At 36.4% G+C, this 23468-nt stretch overlaps 1 protein-coding gene across 1 annotated transcript; it reads left to right on the top strand.

The window, feature by feature from the left end:
* Positions 1-8044: 8044 nt before the first annotated feature.
* LOC306652506 (R3H domain-containing protein 1-like) lies at positions 8045-12274 on the top strand. The gene is given in 5 exon segments (XM_079125364.1): positions 8045-8300; positions 8303-8448; positions 8450-9142; positions 9148-9256; positions 9512-12274. Coding segments are annotated over 5 exon segments (2850 nt in total). The 5' UTR covers positions 8045-8176; the 3' UTR covers positions 11290-12274.
* The last annotated feature ends 11194 nt before the right edge of the window (positions 12275-23468 follow it).

Consider the following 23468-nt stretch of genomic DNA (forward strand, 5'->3'; position numbering starts at 1 on the left):
TTTGGTTTGTCTAATTGCTCTGGCCAGAGTCTCAAGAACGATGTTGAATAGAAGTGGTGATAGAGGGCATCCCTGCCTTGTTCCAGTTTTTTAGGGGGAATGCTTTCAGTTTTTCTCCATTTAGAATGATATTAGCAATGGGCTTAGCATCAATGGCCTTTACAATGTTAAGGAATTTTCCCACTATCCCTATTTTTTCTAGTGTTTTGAGATGAAGGGGTCCTGTATTTTATCAAATGCTTTTTCTGCATCTATTGAAATAATCACGTGATTCTTCACTTTAAGTCTATTAATATGGTGAATTACGTTTATTGATTTCCTGATGTTGAACCAACCTTGTATCCCTGGGATGAAACCCACTTGATCATGGTGCACTATCTTTTTAATATGTTTTTGTATGCGATTTGCTAAAATTTTGTTGAGAATTTTTGTGTCGATGTTCATTAACAATATTGGTCTGAAATTTTCTTTCCTTGATGAGTCTCTGTCTGGTTTAGGTATCAGTGTGATATTGGCTTCATAGAATGAGTTTGGGAGGGTTCCCTCCTCTTCTATTTTATGGAATACTTTGAGAAGTATTTGAATGAGCTCTTCTTTAAAGGTTTTGTAGAACTCGGCTGAGAACCCATCTGGTCCCGGACTTTTCTTTGTTGGTAGGCTTTTGATGACTTCTTCTATTTCAGTACTTGAAATTGGTCTATTTAAATTCTTTATGTCCCCCTCCTTCAGTTTAGGGAATTCATATGTCTCTAGAAACCTGTTGATGTCTTTGAAATTTTCTATTTTGTTGGAGTATAGATTTTCAAAATAGCTTCTAATTATGTTTTGTATTTCAATCCTGTCTGTTGTGATATTTCCTTGTTCATTCCGAATTTTAGTGATTTGGGTTTTCTCTCGTCTTCTCTTTGTTAGTGTGGCTAAGATTTATCAATTTTGTTTATTTTTTCGAAGAACTAACTATTTATTTTGTCAATTTTTTGTATTGTTTCTTTTGTTTCAATTTCATTGATTTCAGCTCTGAGTTTAACTATTTCCTCTCTTCTACTACTTTTGGTGCTGTTCTGTTCTTCTTTTTCTAGGGCTTTGAGCTGTAGTGTTAGGTCGTGTATTTGTTGAGTTTTACTTCTTTTATTAAATGCGCTCAATGAAATAAATTTCCCTCTAAGTACTGTTTTCATAGTGTCCAAGAGATTTTGATATGATGTTTCTTTGTTCTCATTTACCTCTAAGAATTTTTAAATTTCCTTCCTAATATCTTCTGTTATCCATTCATCATATAATAGCATATTGTTGAATCTCCAGATGTTGAAATAGTTTCTGTGTTTTACTCTTTCATTTATTTCTAACTTCAATCCATTATGATCTGATAGAATACATGCTAGTGTCTCTATCTTCTTGTATTTGCTAACATTAGCTTAGTGGCATAATATATGGTCTATTTTAGAGAAGGATCTATGTGCTGCTGAGAAGAAAGTGTATTCGCTCTTGGTTGGATGGTATATTCTATAAATGTCCGTTAAGTCTAAATTATTGATTGTGTTATTGAGATCTATGGTTTCTTTGTTCAATTTTTGTCTGGAAGATCTGTCCAGTGGTGAGAGAGCCGTGTTAAAATCACCTAGTATTATTGTGTTATGGTCTATTTGGTTTCTGAAATTGAGAAGGATTTGTTGGACATACATGGATGAGCCACTGTTTGGGGCATAGATGTTTATGATTATTGTATCTTGCTGATTTATGCTTCCCTTAAGCAGTATGAAATGACCTTCTTTATCCCTTCTGAATAACTTTGGCTTGAAGTCCACATTATTGGAAATGAGGATGGATACTCCAGCTTTTTTGCTGAGTCCATGTGCATGGTATGTTTTCCCCCATCCTTTCACCTTTAGTCTATGGGTATCTTTTTCTATGAGGTGAGTCTCTTGCAAGCAACATATTGTTGGATCTTTCTTTTTAATCCCATCTGCCTGTCTATGTCTTTTGATTGATGAATTCAGGCCATAAACATTCAGGGTTATTATAGAGAAATGATTTGGTTTCCCGGTCAATTGGTTCATTTTTTAAATTTTATTTATTTATTTGTTTGACACAACTTGTTTCCTCCTTTATTTGACAATTCCTTTAGAATAATTGCTCCCTTTGCTGATTTGCTTCTTTGTTTTTCATCTCTTCCTCGTGGAATATTTTGCTGAGAATGTTTTGTAATGCTGGCTTTCTTTTTGTAAATTCTTTCAGCTTTTCTTTATCATGGAAGGATTTTATTTCATCGTCAAATTTGAAGGTAAGTTTTGCTGGGTAAAAGATTCTTGGTTGGCATCCATTTTCTTTCAGGGCTTGAAAAATGTTGTTCCAGGCCTTTCTAGCATTTAGGGTCTGGATTGAAAAATCTGCTGATATCCGTATTGGTTTCCCCCTGAATGTAATTTGATTCTTTTCTCTCACAGCCTTTAAAATTCTGTCTTTATTTTGTATGTTAGGCATTTTCATTATAATGTGAATTGGTGTGGGTCTGTTGTAATTTTGTGTATTTGGAGTCCTATAAGCCTCTTGAACTTGATTTTCAATTTCATTCTTCAGATTTGGGAAATTTTCTGATATTATTTCATTGAATGAATTGTTCATTCCTTTGGCTTGTTTCTCTAGGCCTTCCTCAATCCCAATAATTCTTAAATTTGGCCTTTTCATGATATCCCATAGTTCCTGTAGATTCTGTTCATGATTTCTTACCATCTTCTCTGTTTGTTCAACTTTGTTTTCAAGGTTAAATATTTTGTCTTCAATGTCTGAGGTTCTGTCTTCCAGGTGTTCTATCCTATTAGCTATGCTTTCTATGGAGTTCTTAATTTGGTTTATTGTTTCCTTCATGTCAAGGATTTCTGTTTGTTTTTTTTTTTTCAATATCTCTAACTCTTTATTGAAATGATCTTTTGCTTCCTGTATTTGCTCTTTTAACTGTCGATTGGTGCGATTATTCAATGCTTGCATTTGCTCTTTCATCTCATCGTTTGCTTCTCTGATCATTTTAATTATGTACATTCTGAACTCATTTTCTGTCATTTCTTCTGCCATGCTGTCATTGGGTTTTATTGATGTAATATCTGGATTTGTTTGCAGCATTTTCTTTCCTTGTTTTTTCATATTGTTCAGGTATCAGTGGACCACTGAGATATTGCAGATTTCCTCTATTGACTTACAATGTCCCTGAAGATTTCTATATATATCCCCCCTTAGCCTTCAGTAGGCTGAAGTCTTGGAGGAAGTTGATAATGCGGTGCTCCACAAGGAAGCTGCCTCTCTAGGAGTGGTGGCCTTCAGGTGGGGTATAATCCCTGCTAGTGGGCAGAGGTGCCTCCACTTGTTGACCAATGGTCATCCAAAGGGGACCTAGGCTGTGGGCTGAGGCAAGGCCTGTTTGAGCCTGAGTCTCTGGTTTTACCGTCCTTGTGGGGAAACCTCACCCAGCAGGGAAGACTCACCCGGTGGGGAGGTCTTGCTGGTCAGATTCCTCCTAGAGGTTCCCCTCAATTTACAGCTACCGCCTGGGCTGGGCTGCCTTCCTCTGCAAAGTTCCCAGGGGCCCGGCCCTATCTCCTGGGCCTGGGAGCCTCACCCTTCGCAGATGAATGTCCTTAGGCTGCCCTTCCTCAGAGAATCTGCCCGCAGGCCTGGAACCTTTGCTCCGCACTAAGCCTGTCTCTGTGCAGCTCTTCCACCAAGAAGCCTCCTAGATCCTGGGACCTTGCTCTGCACCTAATTGCCTGGCTATGCGGCCCCTCCTCTGAGCAGCCTCCTGGGTCCCCGAACAATTGCTCTGAGTCCCAGAGACCTGCCACACGCCTCTTCCTCCAGACAGCCACCCAGTATTCCGGTGCGGTCACTAGGAGTCCAAGAAACTCACTGCGTGCCTCCTCCTCCCACCAACCACCCATAGCCCTGGGCAATCAATCACTCCGAGTCGAAGTGACCCTCCCCGTTCCTCCTCCTTCTCCAGATAACCCCCCGGGTGTTCAGGAGCGGTCGCTCTGAGTGGCTCTGAAGCCACGTGACCCGCTGCACGGGTCCTCTGGGCAACTGCCCAGAGCTCTGGTGCGGCCACTTATGACCAAGCGACCCACCACGCTTCTCCTCCAGGCAGCCCCCCTGTGTTCAGGAGCTGTCACTTTAAGTCCAAACAACTCACCACTCGCCTTCTCCTCTGAGCAGCCGCCTGGAGCGCTATTGCAGTCACTGTGAGTCCACATGACCCGCCGCGCTCCTCTTCCTCCTCCTCCTACTCCTCCGGGCAGTCCCCGGGGTTCAGAAGTGGTCTGAGTCCAAACAGCTTGCCACACAGCCCCTCCTCTTTCAACCGCCTGTAGCTCTGGTGTAGTCACCCCGAATCCAAGTGGCCGCGCTCCTCTTCCTCCTCCTTGTTTTCAGGGCAGGCCCCGGTGTTCAAAAGCAGTCGTTCTGAGTCCAAACAGCTCGCCACGCGGCTTCTCCTCTGGCAACCACCTGTAGCTCTGGTGCAGTCACTCCGAATCCAAGCGGCCACGTTCCTCCTCCTCCTACTCAGGGCAGGCCCCGGTGTTCTGAGTCCACACAGCTCTCCTCGCCACTCCTCCCCTGGGCAGCCGCCGGAGCCCCAGTGGTTGCTCCGAGTCCCAGCGCTGGGCCAAGTGGCCTCCTTTACGGCTCTCCCAGTTGTCCGAGTTCACTGCTCCAGCGGGGGGAGGGGCGTCTCGCCGGCAGCTCTACTTCACAAAGTTTCCTGCATTCCTGGACCACCGCCCCATCCGGGACGCCTTCCCAACGGGTGAGAGTCACCCGGCTGCTTTGAGTTGGTCCCAAGTGTCTCAATATCTCCTCTTTTGAATCCTGAGTCCTGGAGCAACATGAAATGCAGCCACCCTCTAGGCCGCCATTTTGAAACCCTAGGTAAGTACTTTAAAGAAGGGCAAGCAAGTAAAATTATTCCTTATGTACTCTTTTTAATGGTCCATATTCAATTCTTGCAGCTTTCAAAATTTATCCAGAATCCAATCACCATGTTTCAAAATATGTATTACAATGACCTTCTCACTATATTCCCAGCATCCAGTCTGATCCTACTGACAAAGGGTTCCCAAGGGCAGGAGCAAGAGGGTTCTACAGAATCCTTACCCAGTGACTGCCCTCTCAGCTCCTGACTGCACTCCCCATCACCCACTTTAGTTCCTTGTTCTTTGAACATTTTAAGATCCTGATTCTTGTCTGTGTATTTACATTTACTTTATTTTGAGCTTTGAAACCTCTTTCCCCACAGTTCATAAGCTCTTTTAACTTCAAGCTGATAACAAATATAAATTTATGAGGAAAGTCTTCACCAAGAAGACACACACACACACAAATACAAACACACAGAGTAGTTCACTCCATAACATCCCTTTTTCCATTATCTACTTTATTGCTTTCTGAACTTATCACAGTCTCATAATTTCTGTCTTCTCTTACTTCAATGTAATTTCCATGAAGGTAATGATTTATCTCTTTATCCTTGCTGGTACATTCTCCCAAACTAGAAAAATGTTTGATACACAACTGATGGTTAGTAAATATTTGATGAATAGATTACTTTGTTGAAGAATGGATCCTTAGTCTCCACTACTTTATGTCAACTGAGGTATACATTATCATGTTTCTTAATCACTTTATCTGTTTTGCATTTTAAGAACCAGGGTGTCAGAAAAACCTAGCATGTGCCTCATCAGACACTTGTAGAGGCAGAGAAACAGTAGCAAGATCTAGTGAAGATAACATAGTTGCTGAGGAAGAACAATTGAGGGCAATTCCTCTTTCCCATTCATTGACTGAATGCTTATGTCCCCACAGATTCCTCAATTGAAACTTAAACCCAACATAATTGAATTTGGAAGTGATACCTTTGGAGGTGATCATATTCCTGCTCTGGTAAGTAGTAGTTGTCCTGTTAACCATAAGAACACTGTTCTTGTGAACAGAATTAGTGCCTTTATTTAAAAAGTCTAAGAGAAATGTCTTCCCCTTGTCATGTAAGACACAGGAGGATAGCCATCTATGAACTGGAATCTAGCCCTCATCAGAAAATAAATCTGTTAGTGCCATGACCACAGACTTTCCACCCATTCAAACAGCCAGAAATAAATTTAGTCATTTAACATAATCTAGCTTGTGGCAGTTTGTTATGATCATCTAGATGCCTGTAAATAATTTTGTAATATTAATAATAATCTTTATATCATGCTCTGTCTATAGGTTTAGAAAAAGCTTTCTTACTTCCTCATAAATATTTTTGTCTCTTTCTCCTTTAAATGGAAAACCCCATATGAATAAGAACTCACATTTCAGAAATAGTTTCCAAAGATCAGGGAAAAGTAAGCACACTACATAAAGAACACTTTAATCAATAATTTATCCCTTCTTATCATCTAACAATAACATGGATATGGATATAAATCTCATTTCCCTAAATAATAACATAATTATTTTCAAATGTATAGAATTGAAAACATTCGTAGTGACTGAATTATGTATTCACCAATTTAAAAATAACTTTTTAAGAAACAAACATTATGCTTATTTATAATAAGATAGCTTGATCTAAATTTAATAAAAACTTGCATCTTATAACTACTTTTATCTACTCATTTGAATGAATTCATGGGAAAGCAAATTAAATTATATTGACTTTAGGACTTTAAATATACACATGTACTTGTGTAAAGTGAATCAGAACACAGGGACAGAAGAACAACAACAATAAATGAATGACATTGTTGCTGAAGAAAAATATATAAAAAGTGAAGGAGGTATCTTCAAACATGGAACAGATCCCAGAAACATCATGATGATCATCTCTTACATTTATCCCATCTAATATATCAAAAAGTTTGGGCCCAGGAATGGGGATGCAAACCAGTGATAGACTGCTTGCCTAGCATGCACAAGGCTATGGGCTCCATCCCCAACAATGAAAAAAAAAAAAAAATAGAACCCAACCCTCTAATGCCTTAGTATCTAGGCAAATATGCAGTGTAACCTGAAGAAAGAATAATCCATAAGTGATAGAACTGTTTTTACTTAACCCTTAGTGCATTAAATGTGGTATATTTAATGGACAAACTAGACCTTAACATTTCAGGAGACTACAAAAGCACACAACATAGCAGAAGTCCAAACATAGGCCAACTAGATGTACGAATGGTAAGAGCAGTGGTAGATGTGCCCAGGTACAGTGGAAGTCTATTATAAATGAAGACCAAATTCATCTGTGATAGGATAGGCAATAGTGTGGTAGTTGCCAAAGATCCCAGAATGAAATACATACCAAATTCTGTGAGCATACCAGATGGGGCTACCACACTAGCAAAATTAGAGGAGATTTCAAACACAGAGGATACTCAGAAAATACCCACACATAACAGTCGAATGGCCCCACATATATAAATAGACAAGATATTAGTGGAGAAATGTTGTCTTTATTGTAAATTCAGCTTCAAGCATCTGTACGAAAACATGCTATATATCAAACTATGAGAAAATACATGAGAGCACATAAAAGCTACATTGACTAATTCACCTAATATCAGCTCTGTGCATAACTTCTCCACAATCCCACTTGAAAATTAAGTCAATCCATATTATTTATTAATTTGCAATAAATTAGCCAAAGGTATGGAGAATGTCAGTTCAACCAGTAAGTGCACAACATGCTGCTGAATTAAAGGATATGATGGTTTAGCTGTAGAATGAAAGTTAATGCAGAGAAGAATGCATTTAAATATGTAAATGTGGGCTGCCGCTGGAGCCGGTGTCCGGGCTGGTGATGGGGCTAATTACCTTCCGTAAGACTCTTGCTTACACCCACCCAGCCCAGCCCCGCCGTCGCCCCGCCGCGCCGCGCTCCAACCGCCTCCTCCTCAGTAACTCGGCCACTGAAAGGTATGATACATTTGATCCAAGACAGTCCATCTCAGTCCAGGAATCTACAGTAGTGACAAGGACATGGGACTCCTCCTGCCAGATCACAGATGGTTCAATACAATTGACATCCTGGCTGACAGCTGTGAAAAGGAACCTTGGATTATTTTATTTTATTTTTGTGGAACACCACAATCTCAGATCCATAGGACACATCAGGCTTCAAGTTCCCTTTAGAATTCTAAAATAACCTTTGCTAATGAGGATGTTTGATACTGTTACTGTAAAAGATGAAACTGAAACAATGAAGGATTTGGAGGCAGAAATGAAAGATACAACCAGAGTTGAAAATCTTATCAAATCAGAAAACTATGGGAAGATTTTGGCAGAAAAAATGAACATTGTATTGACAACAATATTGATTTGCAGCAGGAAAAAATTCAGATCCAGTTATCACAATCATTTGAAAAAGAGGAGAAGCCCTTGAAAGATGAAGCAGAAAAAGAAAAGGCCAGTGATAAGTTGCCCAGAAAAAATGTTATCAAGAGATTCCAGTCAAGAATACACTGATTCAACTGGCATAGATCTACATGAATTTTTAGTAAATACATTAAAAAACAATCCCAGGGACAGAATGATGCTGCTGAAATTGGAACAAGAAATTTTAGATTTCATTGGTAATAATGAGTCTCCACGTAAAAAATTCCCCCCAATGACATCTTACCATAGGATGCTATTACACAGAGTAGCTGCTTACTTTGGATTAAACCACAATGTTGTTCAAAGTGGGAAGTCTGTCATAGTAAACAAAACTAACAATACAAGAATACCTGATCAGAAATTTAATGAACATATTAAGGATGAGAGAGGTGAAGACTTTCAGAAACAATATATCCTTAAGAGAGACAACTCTAGCTTTGACAAGGATGATAACCAGATGAGAATTCGTTTGAAAGATGACAGAAGAAGCAAGTCTATTGAAGAAAGAGAAGAAGAATATCAGAAAGCTCGAGACCGAATATTTTCCCAAGATTCCCTGTGTTCCCAAGAGAATTATATTATTGACAAAAGAATCCAAGACGAAGATGCTAGTAGCACCCAGCAGAGGCGACAGATATTTAGAGTTAATAAAGATGCTTCAGGGAGATCAACCAATAGCCATCAAAGCAGCACTGAGAATGATTTGAAATACTCAGAACCATGGCCCTGGAGCAACATAGCTCCCTGTGAAACTTGAAGCCTGCTGTAACCAAAGCCAGCAGCTTTAGTGGAATCTCAGTCCTGACAAGAGGTGATAGTTCTGGAAGCAACAAAAGCATAGGCAGGCTTTCAAAAACAGGTTCTGAGTCTTCTAGTAGTGTAGGGTCATCTACGGGCTCTCTTTCTCACATCCAGCAGCCTCTTCCAGGTACAGCTCTCAGCCAGTCTTCTCATGGCGCACCTGTCGTCTATCCAACTGTCAGCACTCATAGTTCTCTTTCCTTTGATGGTGGCCTAAATGGGCAAGTCGCATCTCCTAGCACTAGCTTCTTTTTGCTTCCCTTGGAAGCTACAGGCATACCACCTGGCAGTATTCTGATCAACCCACAAACAGGTCAGCCCTTCATAAACCCAGATGGAAGTCCAGTTGTGTATAATCCTCCTATGACTCAACAGCCAGTTAGAACCCAAGTGCCTGGACCTCCACAGCCACCTCTGCCACCCCCACCACCTCAACAACCAGCAGCTAATCACATTTTCTCACAGGATAGCCTTGGTTCTCAATTCAGTCACATGAGTCTTGCCCGCCAGACATCTGCTGATGGTTCTGATCCTCATGCCACCATGTTCCAGTCTACTGTTGTTCTTCAGTCTTCACAGCAGTCTGGTTTTATCATGACAGCAGCACCCCCACCACATCCTCCTCCTCCTCCCCCACTACCACCTGGGCAGCCAGTCCCTACTGCTAGCTATTCTGCCTCTGGTCATCCTGTCAGCCAGCCTGTGCTCCAGCAGCAGGGATATATCCAGCAGCCCTCACCACAGATGCCAGCCTGTTATTGTGCTCCAGGCCACTATCATTCCAATCAGCCTCAGTACCACCCTGTCCCTTCTGTCCATTACAATTCACATCTAAACCAACCACTGCCGCAGCCTGCACAGCAGACAGGTTTTCAAGTTATCCCCAACCAGCAGCAAAACTACCAAGGAATAGTTGGAGTTCAGCAACCCCAGAGTCAGAGCCTAGTTGGAGGCCAACCCAACAGCATTGGAAATCAGATTCAAGGAGTGGTCATCCCCTATCCTTCAGTGCCATCATATCAGGTTTCACTGCCTCAAGGTTCTCAAGGAATTGCCCATCAAACTTACCAACAGCCTGTTATGTTCCCTAATCAGTCTAATCAAGGATCTATACCCACAACAGGAATGCCAGTTTACTACAGTGTCATTCCACCTGGCCAACAAAATAATTTAAGCTCTTCAGTAGGCTACTTACAACATCCAGGATCAGAACAAGTACAGTTTCCTCAAACTACTTCACCATGCAGTTCCCAGCAGCTTCAAGGCCACCAGTGTGCAGCCATGCCACCACCACCACCTGGTGGAGGAATGGTGATGATGCAGCTCAGCGTACCAAACAATCCCCAATCTCGTGCCCACTCTCCTCCTCAGAGGAAACAAAATAAATATTACTGTGACCACCAGAGAGGGCAGAAGTGTGTTGAATTTAGCAGTGTAGACAATATCGTTCAGCACAGCCCTCAACTCAGCAGTCCCATTATTTCACCAGCTCAGTCGCCAGCACCAGCTCAGCTGTCCACCCTGAAAACCATACGTCCCTCTGGACCACCACTTCCCATCATGCCCCAGTTTTCTAGACCTTTTGTTCCTGGGCAGGGAGATGGCAGGTATCCATTACTCAGCCAGCCTCTGCAATATAACCCTCCTACTGTTCTGCATGGGCACATACCAAACCAACAGGATCAATCTGGCAGCAGGCATGGAAACCGAGGAAGGAGACAAGCTAAGAAAACTGCATCCACAGACCTTGGAGCAGGAGAAGCAGTTGTTGGGAAGGTCTTGGAAATCACTGAACTACCTGATGGAATAACTCGCATGGAAACTGAGAAGCTTTTTGGAGAACTCTTTAAAATTGGTGCCAAGATTCGGTGGCTCCGGGACCCCCAGTCCCAGCCACGTCGTCACCCTCTTTGTTGTGGCAGTGGGGACAGCACTGTCAACCCTGAGCGCTCTAAACCTAGTGACTTGGCCTCTACATACACTGTCTTAGCCACATTTCCCTCCATTTCAGCTGCACAGAACAAGTTTAAGCTGAGAACAAGCAAGAAGCACTATGACTTTCACGTTTTGGAAAGGGTGAGTTCTCAGTAACAGAGCCACCTTTGGACCTTTCACCTCCATGATTCCCCTTCCCTCTCCCATATCTGATTGGCTTGGTATTTGGAGCTTCTGTTAACGTTTTAGAGTCTCCTAGGATGTGTGGTCATGGCATTATAGCTTTTGAAGGAAGGCCAGTGATCCAGCAAAGCGGGGGAGGGGATGAAAGACACATTTTACCCTACTGATTATAGGAATCCACACCAGAATGATACAGAGTTAGCAGCTTTTTCTAAGGAAATGCTGTCAAATGCCTCCTAACTTTTATAGTTATTTTGTTTTATATTTCTGAATTCTTGTATCAGATCCAAAGCTCTGTTGTACAGCAAATTATTGTTCAAAATGATTATAACCAGTTGCAACCTGTATTTCTTTTTACAACCAGCACAGTGGGACCCAACTTAGAATTTGCAGGGGGGAAAGAATGCAGGAATGGAACAACCAAGCCAAAACCATGTACTATCCCTCTGGGGGGCTGAGAGTGCTAAGGAGAGCCCACAAATAGATTTCTCTTCCCCTGAATCTCTAAACACAGAAACACTTTCCATAAAATAGAGAATTCTCCTATAAGGTCCCTTCCTTATTCACTTAGATAGTTTGAATGTTAATGTGAAGTAAATTATGTTCTTGATGCCTCTAAATCAAACCACTTAGATTCAAAGGGGAATAGGAATCATCCTAGCAGGAGAATATTTCCACTTTCTTTTTTAAATGTCACTCCAATAACTAAATGCCACTTATCTGCATTCCCCTTCTCGTGGATTTTTTTTTTTTTTTGTCACCTAAGGAAATACATTTGAAGAGTGCTGGAAACTTAAGTGGTTCAAAATTTTTCATTGTTTGCAGCAGATAACTGGACATCAAAAATTCATTGCACTTATGAACAAGGAACCTTCTTTTCAATTTCTGTGTAATTTGCAAGGCTGTACAATATTGTACTGATGCAAGCCTTTTTCAGTTCAAGAGAATAAATGTTTACAAATACAGAAAAAATAAATAAATAAATATGTAAATGTACATGACACCAAATATAACTTTCATACTGTATGCAGTAGAATTGAAACTGTTGGATATGTGTTCACAAATTGTGAACATAGGTTGCATTTTGAAGAATGGTTAGGTAAAGAATAGTAATCTATATATTCATGAAATGACCTATATTAAAGTAGACCAACTAAATGAAGATATGATTTCAAGGAAAATTCATGTGTTGTGTAGGTTTAATGTCAAACTACACATTTATTTAATTGTAGATGACCATAAAATTGTACTGTTAAAAGTAAAAAAGGAGTGGGCAAATAGCTCATCCTGTAGAGCACTCACTGAGCGTGTGCACAGATCCCGGTTCAAATCCCCAGCATCTGGGAGAAGAACAAATAAGCAAAAAGTGAAAAAGAAATTCTATGATTTTGACTTGCTGAGGAAAAATTTAGAAATGTGGTAGCTGAAATCTAGCTCAATTTTATTGTCTGTATTTAAAAAAAAAAAAGGCCTACCTTCAAAGGTTGAAATTTCCCCATTTCAAAAAAATAAAGGAGGCAGAGTTGGAAAATTATAAATATGTGCTTTCATTATTTATATAATTAACAAATAATATTAGATCAAATTATATAAATGTATTTTTACTTGAAAATATTAAATTTTTATTTTATTATATTTAAGAAATTCACCCTGAAGTGTTTCTGTTTTTAATATTCAGAAATTTTGCTTCCTTTCTGATGGAAGCAAACACTAAAGATGTAAGTATCAAGGCTGACAGCCTGAGGGGAGGGTCTTTACTCATTGTAGAGGTCAACTGCTCTACATGCATGTTTTATTTGTATCAGTTTATAAATCAGAAGATATGACACAGATTTCTATTATATCAGTTGATATATTTGGATAATTTATTATATAGAAAATGTTATGAACAAATGTATTACTTAAATTTGTTTCATGAATTATCTTAAATAAGAGGTTGCTTATGAGAAGATTTTAAAAATGAGCATTGGTACCTTACATAAAAGGATCAAAGATGAAACAGGGAATTATCGTCACTTAGTTTCCACCTTCCTGTATTTACTTTTAGAGAATTTAAACAGTAAAAATTTTAAGACTGGCTTTTCATCACTTCCATGTAATGGATACTGAATGAGCAGTGACTGATGGATTAGCAAGCATCTGTATACACAGCACTTTGCCAATATTTTCTCTTCACCTCAATTTTGTTTCACCTGCAATTCAACATTTATTCATGTATTTTTACATTGAATTTTTACATTCTCTTTTATTGAATCAGCTCAAGTAGTACAAAAAAGTATTTACCCCACCTCACTTTCCAAATGAAACTATTATTAAATATCTAGTCTATATTATTCACTCTAAGACATGTGGAAATATGCATGTATGTATATGTATACACCTGTGTAAATTTATACCTGCACACATATTTTAAAAATAAAAACTGCTGTTGTACAGATATTGACAAAATCCTTCACAGCATTATGTATTCTTTTTAAATGTTATTATCATTTATCTTTGTTGGGCTGTGTGGGTAATTATATATTTTGTGTGTTTATGTGTTCATGGATATATTTTACTCATCCATTCATTCATAAACTTAAGTTTGTCCTCAACTATTGTGATATTATAAAAACGAAATGGTAAGCATTATTACACATATCTTGTGCACCCAAGCTGCACTTGTGTTGCTTGAGCAAAACAAAATTCTTATTTTGATGCATGTCAAAAACTCAGATCTTACATATAGTGACCTTTCTGTCTATGATCCATGGTAAAAATTAAAGGAATCTTTTCATGAAGAAGTTCCAGCACATGTCTTATCATCTTTTCTCCTAACTAGACTGTTTCTACTTATGCTGCAGGTCCTATATCAAGTATCACTTCCTGATTTTCTTGTTCAATTCTTCTACATTATTTTCTTATAAAACCCCATATCCAGGTTGGGGATATAGGTCAGTTGGTAGAGCATTTGCCTTGCAAGCACAAGGCCCTGGGTTCAGTCCCCAGCACAGCAAAAAAATAAAAAAAAAAAATCCACCCGCCATCTTTCTTGAGCTTATCAGAGAAACACACACACACATACACACCCTACATATATATATATATATGTATACTTTTAAAGTTTATATCTATCTCCTTTACATACTATAACCTCGATTAGCAATAAAACTTTCATTTTTGCTTGTTATAACACTTTAAGTTCAAATGAATGTCCATCACAAAGTAGATGATTAAGAACTATTGTTGTCAATGAAAAAAATTAACAAATGAATTTAATGAGTTTTAAAATCATAGAATATATGAATTTAATTACTTTGAATTTTTTGATTGTGAGGAAATTCATATATTTCAAATATGTATGCGTTTTCTTTCATTTTTCATAAGTTACAGAATTTTGACTTATCAAAAATTTTTATGTGTATCCTTTTGCTGTCGTGACACGTTACTACAAATTTATTTCTTAAAACATCACAAATGCATTATCTTATGTTTCTGAAGATTTGAATTCTGAAGAGAATACAGGATGGAAACCAGGTTTTCAGCATGGTTGTATATCTGTGGAAAACTTCAGAGAATCCTATTTCTTTGCTTAGTTCAAATTCTAGAGGTCACTTTAGGTCCTTGACTTGTAACCCCTTCTTCAGCCTTGAATAGCTATGAGGTTAAACTGTGTTGTTCGATGTATTCTGCTATTCTGACATTGCCCTCCTTGCCTCTCTCTTACTAAGACCATTATAATGTGATTGCATTATATCTTTCCACATATTCCAAAATAATGCTCCCATCTCAAAATTCTTAATTACATCCATAAATGTAACATAGGATCTTGTATCATAGGTGTTCACAGGCTTCAGAGATTAAGGTATAGGCATCCATCAAGATTAGTATTTTCTCTACACAGAGAATAATACATGTCTTGCCTCTGTGTGTGTGTGTATGTGCATGAACATGTGCAGATCATCTTTTTTATAGTCGCTACTTGTGTGAATAAAATATTTGAAAATTTTTATTACTGTAATTTTCATCACAGTTAGTGTTCAAGACAGACAGAATCTAGGTAACTTAAATTCTTAGATTTTCTGAATAGCCTCCTTTATTAATTTAAGCTGATCTTGAAAATTTTGAGTAAGTATGTATTCCCGTTGCTGTGTCCTGCACAATGAAGGATCAGATAACCGCGAGGATGTGTGAGTCCACTGAGAAAATAAAAGTTTGAAATAATTTAATAGGAAATAGAAGACAAAAGACACAGGAAACTAGTTTCAACCTAGGGGCCAGGTGGGAGAGATTGGACCTGATAGTTGCAATCTCTAATGAAGAGTGAGTCTCACATGCTTTATTTATAGACTGTGGGGAAATTAATCCACTGGAGCCTTATCATGTGGGCAGTAACTCTTCCTCCTCCAGGAAGCTAGTGCCTCAGGGCTGCTTGAGCACACTGATATCTGATATCTCTTTCCACCTGGGGCTGTCTGAAACAATAAATTCCAAGGCATCACATAATTCTCTTTGAGCAGGACATTACCAGGAAAATGGAAGAGTCTAAGGTCTGTGACATAGCTCCCAGTGTTCACCAAGGGGCACACCTCCACTTAGAGATGACTGAGACAAGCCCACTTTTATCAGCAGCTACCAGCATATTCCACATATAAATGATCCTTTTATTCACATGATTTTTGTTATTCACTGAATCAATTGACATTTTTAAAATTAAATTTGAAGTGTTTGCGTAATCTTTTATTTTGCTTCTATCTAAAGCACCCTGTCCTTGTTTTATGATTGTGAACATTTCCCAAATTTCTGAAAATATAAATTAGCTATAGTTTTTTACTTTATGCTTTTCTACTATCTTAAAAGTTGATTTATTTGTTGATGATAACTCCATTTCCCTGTGTTCATTTGCCTCATATATCTTGTGTTAATTCATTGTCCATTCATATAAATAATAGGGTGATCAGTAATGATTAGTAGTACTGAATGATTTGTAGAGAAAACTATTGGGTTTTCTTATGAAGGTTATTGTTATGAAATGTCACTACTAATGGCTAAAACCTCCTTGACATATACAAATCAGCTATGCTTAAGTCTGTGAACTATATAGATCATTTGAGAAGGAATGAAGTAACCAACCATACCAGTTTACCTTTCTTTCTAGCTTTAACATCTTTCTACATGGAAAAGCATAGACAAATAATTCATTTTATTTAGGGAGTTGATATTTCTAGTTATCCTTAAGGTAGGAGCAAAGCATGATAGAACTCTTTTGCTTAGAAGACAAGGAATTAGTCTAGTTAGTGTTATGGGGCACAACTTAAGAACAGACTGATCACCACTGACAAGTTCAAATTTTAGAGTCTTTATTAAGCTGGCTGGCTGACTGTCTCACACAATGCCCCAAAAAATGGCTATTGGAAGAACAGCTAAGACCACAGGGTCATAGGGGTCCTTATACCAAAAATGACATTAATCATAAGGGTCTGTTGCTATGATTCAAAATTACAAACTAACATCATGACATCATCAAAAGAGAGATAAGTAGGTCAAAATGACCCTTACCTAGGTATAAACTAAAGAATGGTTAGTAACAACCACACAATCACCATTCACATGGTACATTGTTGAGGAGCAATAGGAATCAAAAGAGAGCAATTCTTTACTACATAGGAGTTGCCATTGTATATTATTAAACATGTCACACCAAGTAACTGATGATGGGCACAGAGGCGGGGTGTTCCCATGGGAGAAGCTTATTTCCTACATAACATGGAGTCTCAGAGCAAAATGGAGTCTGTTTAGTCATTTCCCTTAGAGTCTGCCCTATAACATTCTCATGGAGTCAGATCTGTCAGCCCATCATGTTAGTCACCCCTTACAACACCAAACAGTTTCTGCTGACTAATGATTTGTGGAAGTTTCTTGTCTATATTCATTTCTGAAGTAACCCTTTTATTTACAGTTACTGATTTGTATGACTGTCTTTAGTTTGGTTGTTGAGTTGAACAAAAGAGCTCTTTATTTTCTGTAAATTCTTCAATGTGACATGTTGGTTTTTCTAATTACATAGTGTGCCAAATAATTAAAGTTTGATATTTCCAAAGCATTTTTTTAGTAAAGTTCAGAGGAAAGGGACACTTAACCTCATACTTCCAATCAGATAGGTGTTGGATGTCAGGAGTTTCTAGGTGTACAATGAAACATAGATGAAGAAACTCATGGTAATTGATACAAGATGAACCAGTGGAGGTGACAAGTAAGATGAAAAATAACCCATGAACTAAATGCTATCAAGGTAATAAACACAAGATGACAGGTTTATAAAATACATGAAGTGATAAAGACTGAAGATTTGGCACTGTTATTACAGTATCAGTGCTTATATTGTATACTGAACAGTATATATGATTTAAAAACACAAGGAATGAGTGGAAATTACCAGAAAAATTGCTTCAAAATAAATATCCTCATTAAAAAACTAATATAATGCAATGCATGTTATGATATGATAAGATATGTTTTAAAAATAGTCTGGAAACTTTTTCATCATTAATATTTATTTGTCACAAATAGAATAAAATATTAACTGACAGAAGAAAGGGAGGTTTACTAATTAAACTCTGGTATTTTTACTGTACTTTTCAGTATTCTTCACAATGTTATATTTTTTTTAAGAAGACAAAATCTGTCAAAGTGATGCTGTATTGCATCTAACACATTTTAATTTCAGAATCCAAATGAGCGCAGACACTGTGGTCTTTTAAAATCATTCAGTCCTATGATAATGAAGAGTGGAATTTGATTAAGTTTTTGTAGTCATACCTCTAATTTTCTGATGCGTCAGATGTTCCCCTCTTCTTCATTTAACCATGGCACACTGCAAAGCACAGACATATTTGTTTTCCAATGTGCGTTAAAACAGCCTGAACTCTGGAGAGCACAAGAAGTTCTACTTGCCCTTGTGTGAACTACAATAAAAATATTCACCAACCAAATTACAATTAAAATAATGGGAGGTTAACAAAATGGTTTTGCTTTTGACAAGTTTACAATAAAGCATGATGCTAAACAAACATGTTTATTTTTACTTTTTCTCTTCTTCCCATTCTATCTTCATTTTGCCCTATATATACACTGTCTTTGAAGACTTAATTTTTTTCATTCACTTTGCATTAGTAGTTCCCCTATATGCACATATGTATGCATTTTTATAAAACACAATTAATTTCTCTAGTTTTTAAATAAATATGCATTTTTCTTAATCATATTTCAATGAACTTGCATGTAGGTATTTTTCACATATTTTAAACAGCTTTATTGGTTTACAATTGCATACATTTAAAATGTACAATTTGATGAATTTTGGAATATTTATATGCCCAAGAAACTATTGTAACATCGTGATCAATATATTTAATCATTCCCAATGTTTCCATGGATTTCTTTATAATGCTTCCACTCCTCTCTTCCATGAGAAGCATCCTTACTTTAATCCCAGGTAACCAAAATATCAGCTTCCTACAGAAGCTCAAAATATTCATTTGCATTTTATATTTCTAGTATTTCATGTAAATTATATCATATAATACTCTTGACTTGTTTCACTTAACATTATTTTTTAAATTCATCCAAGCAGTGATATTTGTTATTAGTTCCTTCCCTTTTTATTAGTCAATAATAGGTATTATAGATCTGTGAGAGTTTGCTCATATATTCACTCATTGATCTCATTGATGAATATTTGATTTACATACATGTTGTAGCTGGTGCAAGAAAAGTTCTTATGAACATTTATGTAAAAGTTGTTTTATACACATATACTTCCATTTACCTTAGGTGAATAACTAAAAGTGGAATGGCTAGACCTATGGAAGTCATACACTTAATATCTTAAGAAACCAACATTTTTCAAGATAGTTATGTCATTTTACACCTCCATCATCAGTGCATCAGAACTCTAATTCCTCCTTGTTATTGACAATATTTAGAACAGGAAGTCTCTTCAATGTTTGACCTTCTGATATTAAAATTTTTAATATTTATTTTTCTAATAACAAGTGGTGATATATATCTTCTCATGCTTATTGACTGCATATCCTCTTTGGTAAATGATTTGTGATTATCTTTTACTCATATTTTCTTAAATTGATTTATTTTGAGAAGTGTGAGTACAAGTCTTTAATCGTAAATATGATTTGTAAATATATTCTCAAACACACAACTTGGCTCTTGTTTCTTTTTATATTATCTTCTTTTAAAATTATTACTTTATTGGTGCATCTTATTTATACATGTGAGAGTTATTATTCCATATTTTTATATGTAGGTATATCTTTCTAAGAGCATATGTTTTTGTTTTAGAAGAGTGTAGTTTATCAACTTGCTCTTATGGACATTGCTTTTGGTATCATATCATAAAATATGTTGGTAAAACCTAGGGCATAAATATTTTCTCCCATGTCTTATTCTGAAAGTTTATTATCACAGATTTCACTTTTTCATATGTGAGTCATTTTGAATTATTTTTTGTACATGGCAGAAAATATGTTTACATGTATCAGTCTTTGTTTATTTTTGCAAATGGATTTTAATTATTAAAGCTACTCAATTAACTTTACACATTTTTGTCAAAAATCAATAGTCCATGTATGTATGGGAATATTTCTGTGCTCTTCATTCTAATCCTTATCCACTGATCTGTTAGGTTTTATGCCAATCCCACACACTCTTGATTGCTCTTCCATTGCAGTGTATCTTGAAATAGTGTTAGTTCTCTTGTTTTGTTCATCTTTAAATTTCTTGAATAATCTGGATCATCTGTATTTCAATATGAGTTTAAGGTTAAGTATGTGATTAATTCTATTTAATTAATTAATAATAAAGATTAACTGTATATAATATGTATCTAATATGTAAGGCACATGCAAAGTATAAAATAAAATGTAAACAAAGAATATTTATTTCAAGTAATTCCTTAAAAATCTGAAAGTATTTCAAATTACTTGAAATTTAATTGACATAACAAATTATTGAATGGTCCTTTGTATCTAAAAGGTATATGAATTTTCAATAAATATAGATTTTGTCTTTTAGAGAATTTTATTCTCTCAGAACAGAAAAGAATGATCAAATTTATCTCCCTCATATACCCTAGAGAACTCAAGAAATTAGCACATGATTATATTTACAGTGGTCAATATTAAGATTAATGTAACAGGTGGGCATTGGCTTGTATATTTTACATTATATTCACCTCACCCTCCAATCCTTATTTATTAATATAGGCTTCACTGTAGAATTAAATGGACAAGTTATTATTAGTAGTAGAATTTTGCTTTATGTAATAAAATATATCTCTTTGTACCATAGATCTACAATGGACATCTAATGTCCTTTGATCTTCTGTCAGAATATGATATTTCTCCATCTTCCATATCACCATTTTAATATAATTACTTATCTTAAATTCTCAATATTCTTTAATATACTCTATATCCCTCTGAATTTGGCTAAATAATTTTATCCAGAGTCTTAATGCTCATATTTGAAAATGATATCATTAGTTATTTTGGAATGCATTAGCACCCAAAATGTTACACTGTGTAGTATCTTTTATATTTTTGGAATCAAGGGATATGAAAGATTTGACAGAATTTTAACTACTATAAGCATTAAAAACCTAGAAATGTGGCTCAGAAGTAATGCAGGAATGAGTGAACGAGGGGAAAAGGACACTGTCAAGGTGAATGAGAGAAGCAGTTTACCCATGAAATATTCACTTTTTATTTCATGTTTTCCATGCAAGCAAGTAGTAAACAGTTCTATGTAGTCTTCTGCATTAGGAACAAAATTTCTAGTCTAAGATGCAGTAAAACTATTCATCAGAGAAAGACTGATTAAATTCTTCTCTGTCCAGGGGATTAAGTTGTCACACACATGGGCCAATGACTTGTTAACTTTCAAATTCTTCTTTCATTCATTTGTGGTTTATTAACTTCTTAAAAGGCCATTGCTTTTTTACAACTATTTGAAGGGTCCTTTGAGAAAAGATGCTGTAAAAGTAAGCAATCCCTTTAATAGTACCTAATTATGCTACTAACATTTGTAGAAGAAAGGTAATGTCATTCACTTCAGCTACCAAACCATTAATCATTTTCAGAACAGTAAGTAGAATAAGAATAAGAAATTAGCATAAGTAAAAACCTCCATCTCTAGATCACATTTCTGTTAACATGAGAATAAAATTAGCAAAGTTCTATTGTAATATAAATCTTACATAGTCAAGGATGTGAAGAAAAGAAGACTGATAAAAGTACAATTGATAAAAATAATAATAAAAATTATAATGCACATAGAATAAGTGTAGGTGTGATTACTAAACTACAATATTTTTTCAATTTTTAAATTGATAATAATTCAAAATATAAAAAGTTATATGTTTCTGAACAACTCTTCTGTTCTTTAACTGTCCTTATGATTCAACTATTGAAAAATTTCAGTTCCTTTGAGAAATTAGCAAGGGCAGGATCAAACTTTGAAACTTTGGTTTCATTTTATATTGAGAAATGAAATGAATTGACCATATTGGAACATTTTTTAAAAATTCATCTTCTGATTATTAGAACTTTGTCCCTTAAATCAAGGAGATTTTTAATAAATACCAATAATCAATACTAAACAACCTATTAATCCAGACCTCAGTCATAATTTCATAGATAAATATAACACATTAATTTAATACCAATTAGAATAAAGGGTTTCGTCTAGGGAGAATAAAGTGAAAATATTTATTTGATCATTATTTCCATAAATTATATTGTAAGAACTTTTCTGAAATTCCAAATTCCCATAGGTACTTCACAATAGTTAAATATATATCTTTCGTTTTTATGTGAGCAAATGTGTACTTGAAACATATGACTGAATATTTTGGTAAGGAAATATAGAGTAACTTTATCAATAAAATTCCAGTGACTCTATGTTAAATTATTGGAAAGTTGCTTTAACTGGAAATGGTTTTGTTAGTTTCTTTTTCTTTCAAAAAATAATAATTCCATTAAAACTACAGGGATATTATATTTCAGATACAGAAAATTTTCAGCATTGGTTAGAAAAATCAAGTTTGTATGATTTTCAACATGATATGACATAACACAATCTTTTCAGATCAACCATCAGTGTAAAGGTAAAAGGAGATAGAATCACATGACCTCTTAATTATGAATAAGTACCTCACACTGTCAATAGGATATATTAAATATATATATATATATTTCATGGAGAAAAAAATGGTGAATTTTAAGCATCTAAATGAAACCTTAATTTTCAAGCAGCCCAATATGAATGATAGGGAATCAGGATGTAAGGCACTAATAGAGATTTTGTTGTATTTCAATACAATGATTCAAATTACAGCACCAGTAGCATTTTCTGCAAATGAGAATGCATTGTAAAAGTAATATTCATTTCTTTTCAGAAAAAAATTACTTGTATGAAACAGTGCTCTTAAAAATCAACTCTGCATTGGTAGAAATGAAAATAAGTGTATATATGTGCCCATGTGCTTAAGGAAATATGTAACTTTCAAGAAATAGATTTTGATCCCTGCACCCAAAGAAAAAGAAATAGATTTTATAATACCATGTAGGTGTCATTTTTATGTTCATATTATCCCTAAATAATGTTAGTTAATTAAATATTGTTTCCATTATGTTTCTATTTCTTTAGCTTCATATTTTGAGAAAATTATAGATTAACATTCTTATATTTTGGATCTCAGATGTCCGCCAAGACTCATGGATTTAAAGTTTCCAGTTCAGTCTCGTTCAGGGGCTTTCTGGAAATGATAGGATAATGAGGACTCTAACCTCATCAGTGGAGTCATACATGAGGGATTCATAGCTGACTGGACTATTGTGAGATGGCAGATATTGTGGAAGTTGGTACTTGATTAAAAGGAGTAGACCACTGGGGTTGTACCATGTTATTGCACCCCAAAGTTGCACCCTGGGGACTGCATCCTGTCCCAAGCTTGCCTTTCTCTCCAACCCCTCTTTCTGTTCTAGTCTAGCCCTCTCCCCCTGCTTCCTGGCTGACCATGAAGTAAGCAGCTGTCTCTGCCACACATTTCCACCATGATGTCCTGCTCCACCATAGGCCCAGAAACAAATAAAAGC

Source organism: Sciurus vulgaris (assembly GCF_902686455.1).
Source record: "Sciurus vulgaris genome assembly, contig: HiC_scaffold_250_arrow_ctg1, whole genome shotgun sequence".
Taxonomy (NCBI): Eukaryota; Metazoa; Chordata; class Mammalia; order Rodentia; family Sciuridae; genus Sciurus; species Sciurus vulgaris.